Genomic DNA, 4,369 nt, shown 5'->3' on the forward strand with positions numbered 1-4,369 from the left:
CAGTAATAAAAAAATCTAAATACAAATCATTAATAAAGACACTGTATGTAAGTAGAAAAAAACTAATTTTGTTTTAATTATCGAGCTAAATTTGAAGGAAATCGATATAGATAAAAATAATACAAAAAAATACCCACTTTAAGTTTTCATAGCAAATTAAAAAAAAATCACGTGTATAAGCGGTATATTCAAAAGGTGATGTGAACATTCCTAGCGGATTTATTTAGAGCTATACGTCAATTGTTCTCGATCGTGCTTGTACACGTTTTGACAAGCGAAGGTTACCTGCAAATTTCGGTTTGACGCTAAAATATGGTAAAAAAATCTTGCGAGAGTCAACTTGTTTAAAGATAAATGTGATCAAGACTAGGGCTAATTTATATAAGTTAGAATCGCCAATTCGTGAAGCAAAAAGGCAATTAGTATTAATATTAAATACTGGAAACCGTTTAAATCTTTAATTTTATCAGTGAATTAGAAAGCTTTTTATAAACTTAACAAACAACAAAAAATGGATGAAGTTGCTCAAATAAATGCCTTATTAGGTGAAGACAATCAAAACAACAATCTAGCAGGTTATTGTTATTCAATTTTGTAATAGTTTAGTTTTTAGTTTAATATGCTACATATGAAAAAGTTGAATTCATTTACAATACTTTTTGATTTGAATAATATAAGTAAATATAGTAATCTAGAAATAATTTTATCTGACGTTTCCATTTTATATATTGTTCATATTGCTATTGCTATGCAATACTTTTTGATTTCAATACTAAGAAGTAAATACAGTAAACTGTATTTCCGACGTTTCCATTTTATTCATTGTTTATTGCTATCAATACTATTTTTTGCAGATCAATACTATTTTTTGCAGATAATTTTCAACAAATGGATATTGATAACCATAATGAAGAATTGGAAAGACTTGCCAGAGCTGGTAATGGACAGCAAAACCGAGTTCAAATTCGTCCACCGAACTTACAAGAAAATGCTCAAGTACCTGGTATGTGTATTTAATTTTTTTCCCTTAAACCAATAGATTTTTCATATATGTTTTATTTATATGACCAAGCTTAAAACTTATTCTCATCTAAACTGTGCACAAATAAATTAGTTCTGTTTTCTATAAATTTTAGTGCAGCAGATTCAGGATCATCCTGTGATTTTTGGAGTTGACAATGAGCATTTACATGTACATCAAAATGATGGTATTGGTCATCATGTTCATCATCCTGAACAACTCAACGAAATTGGACATGCAAATCAAGGAATTCCAAACGATCCGGCAATACCAAATGTGCAAGCTCAAGTCAATGACCAAGTTCAAGGTATATAAGTAATAATACATTTTTGTACGGCTGCTCTTTTATAATAATTTGTAACAATAGAATCTGCAAAACTTTTTTTACAATTTTTTATTCTATTTAATACAGCTAACAGAAATGCTGTCCCAAATAATGCTGGTCGTGCTGTTGAGAATGCTGGTTTTGCTGGACAACAATTAGGTAAGCAACGAATTCATGTCCTCATTTAGTGGCTCAAACTTATACTAAAGAAATTTCTTTCAAATAATTTTGCAGGGCCTTTGCAAAACATCCCTGTAAACCAGCAAAATAATGTGCCCATGCAAGGTTCAGTTATGAGACTAAACAGAAACCGCAATAATAACAGACGTAAGTTTTGATATTATTTTATATGACATCCTCCTATATAATTTAATTGTAATATATATATTATATTTTATACAATAAAATTTGACATATAACAAATTGTTCATCGTTATAGGTACTACTCCCTATGCAGCTGTGAACTCTCAGATGAGGCGTAATGCCAGTCGCATGGCTACATTTCTATGGAATATGGCAAAGGAGTGCACTTACGTGCCTAACAGAAATGACGATGACCCAGACAATCAAGAGAATAATAATAATAATAATAATAATTGATTCGTATTAATCTGTAAATAAAGGAATTCATAAATATATATAAATATAAATATAATATAATATAATAATAAAAAAATCAACACAAAAATGAATAACTACGATATCTTTCATTATGCTCTCTTTTATTATGATCTTTGATTATGCTGACAATATTTTTCATGATGCTCCGTTCAAAATACTAACAATTCCATTTTTTTCAATCATTTTTTGAAATTCACTTTATGATACATTAGTCAAAGGTCAATCCGAAGGGAGGTATACATTTGTTTACTGGTACTAGAAAGTTTTGCATTCGAGTAGTATTGTTTTGAAGTATTTATTATAAAATAAAATCACACAAACAAATCAAACAAAAAAACACAAACACATATACATATACATACATAAACGTATGTACATGAGACATGAGATAGATGGGACACTGAATATGCGTATAACATAGTATTACGCGTACGTATAATACTCATGGGATATGCGTATAATACGCGTGAGACAAAAAAATTGGTAGGACAAAAAGCTGCTCAGACAGTGAACTATCAAAAAATCTTGTTTTACGAATAACTTTGTGAAAATTGTATCAATCGAACTAAAACATTTTTTAAATGAAAGATGGTAATCTCAATGATCGATTCTACCATATAATACATGCCCATATCGCTCGTGAAAATAATGAAACGATGAAAAATGCTTTTGGCCACGCCCCTTTTAGCCAATGTATTGTATATAGTGTACGGTGCGCCCGCAGTTCGCAGTTATTTCATAACCTACTCGCCTGCGTGTCGCTACCGCGACACTTGATATAAGAGTTAAGACTATCGAAAACATATTTTTTAATTAGACAAACAACATAGAGTATTATATCACCAATTATTCTAAAAAATATACAGACGTACAAAAAATTATACGGAGCCGAAAAAGTGAAATAAAGTTCTCCAAAAGTTAAAAAATAAATACAAAAAAATGTATCCATGTATTATGACAATAAGCTGTACAAATAACAAAAAATTAGACAAAGTAAAATAAATATAGCTGAAAAAACGAACGCAAAATTACAAAAAGAAGACACAAAATTAACCGAAAAAGTAACCGTAAAGTAACCGATAAAGTAACCGTAAAGTAGCCGATAAAGTAACCTAAAAAGTAACCGAAAAAGTAACCGATAAAGTAACCGTAAAGTAACCGATAAAGTAACCGATAAAGTAATTAATAAAACAGATAAAGTAAACGGATAAAGTAACCGAAAACGTAGCCTGGAGAGCAACCGGCAAAGGCAATAATAGTAATCTATTTTATAAACAAATGACTATTCGAAAAAGCATCCGTGAGAGCAAACGCAAACAAGACCTAAAATGTAATAAAAACATAGTCAAAAGAGTAATCGAGAAAGTAACCGAAAAAGTAACCGGGGAACTAACCGAAAAAGTAACCGGGGAACTAAGCGAAAAAGTAACCGGTAAAGTAACCGAAAAAGTAACCGAAAAAGTAACCGAAAAAGTAACCGTAAAGTAACCGAAAAAGTAACCGAAAAAGTAACCGTAAAAGTAACCGAAAAAATAACCGAAAAAGTTACCGTAAAAGTTACCGAAAAAATAACCGTAAAAGTAACCGAAAAAGTAACCGAAAGTTACTTTAACGGTTACTTTCTCGATTACTTTTTTGACTATGTTATTATTACTTTTCAGTTCTTGTTTTCATTTGCTCTCACGGATACTTTCTGGAATAGTTATTCGTTTATAAAATAGATTACTATTATTGCTTTTGCCGTTTGCTCTCAAGACTGCTTTTATAGTTACTTTTTCTTTTACTTTTTCGGTTAGTTCCCCGGTTACTTTTTCGGTTACTTTTACGGTAAATTTTTCGGTAACTTTTTCGGTTACAGTCGCGTTTTATTATGTGTGTTTTAAAAATTGTTTTGTGGCTGTAGTGTTATGAGGGGAAAAGAAGATAATGAACAAGAGCAATTTTCAGTGAACTAAATTTGTATTAACAATTGTAATCATGAAATTATATAAAAAAACGAAACAACAAAAAACAAAATCGTGAAACAAATATAAACCATAAGAATTGTAAACGAAATTAACAATATTTACATAGATGAAATTACAATTTGTTAAACACAATTACACGCACATAATACAACAAACAAATCAAAAACATAATTACACAACTCACACATCAAACATATCACATCTCCCAGTCTGGATCATCGTCATCTTCTTCATCCATCTCTTCGTCTTCTTTTCTATTTTCTTCATCTTCTTCATCATCTTCATCTATTCCATCCTCGTTGATAGCTTCATCATCATCATCATTATCGCCATCCAAACATTGTTCAAAGTGCCCTCCTCTCTGTTCAATACACAACCTAGCTCTCCGTTCAATTTGATATGTAGCCCGATGGATCACTTCAGACTGTACATCAT

General features: G+C 30.6%; 1 protein-coding gene across 1 annotated transcript; it reads left to right on the forward strand.

Moving 5' to 3' along the window:
- The first annotated feature begins 511 nt into the window (after window positions 1-511).
- LOC131663652 (GATA zinc finger domain-containing protein 14-like) lies at window positions 512-1,946 on the forward strand. Its single transcript, XM_058934165.1, has 6 exons — window positions 512-575; window positions 875-1,003; window positions 1,137-1,328; window positions 1,434-1,505; window positions 1,581-1,673; window positions 1,786-1,946. Exons 1-6 carry the CDS (start codon window positions 512-514, stop codon window positions 1,944-1,946), a joined length of 711 nt encoding a protein of 236 aa, XP_058790148.1.
- The last annotated feature ends 2,423 nt before the right edge of the window (window positions 1,947-4,369 follow it).

Source organism: Phymastichus coffea, unplaced genomic scaffold (assembly GCF_024137745.1).
Source record: "Phymastichus coffea isolate CEN01 unplaced genomic scaffold, Cenicafe_Pcof_1.1 PCOF00002, whole genome shotgun sequence".
NCBI classification, from domain to species: Eukaryota; Metazoa; Arthropoda; class Insecta; order Hymenoptera; family Eulophidae; genus Phymastichus; species Phymastichus coffea.

What these genes read in the sequence shown, in the direction of transcription:
- LOC131663652 (XM_058934165.1), top strand. Translation starts at nt 512, where the DNA reads ATGGATGAAGTTGCTCAAATAAATGCCTTATTAGGTGAAGACAATCAA. An exon ending in AGAAAATGCTCAAGTACCTG is followed by an intron (nt 1,004 to 1,136) that starts GTATGTGTATTT and finishes TATAAATTTTAG; the next exon opens with TGCAGCAGATTCAGGATCAT. An exon ending in TTTTGCTGGACAACAATTAG is followed by an intron (nt 1,506 to 1,580) that starts GTAAGCAACGAA and finishes ATAATTTTGCAG; the next exon opens with GGCCTTTGCAAAACATCCCT.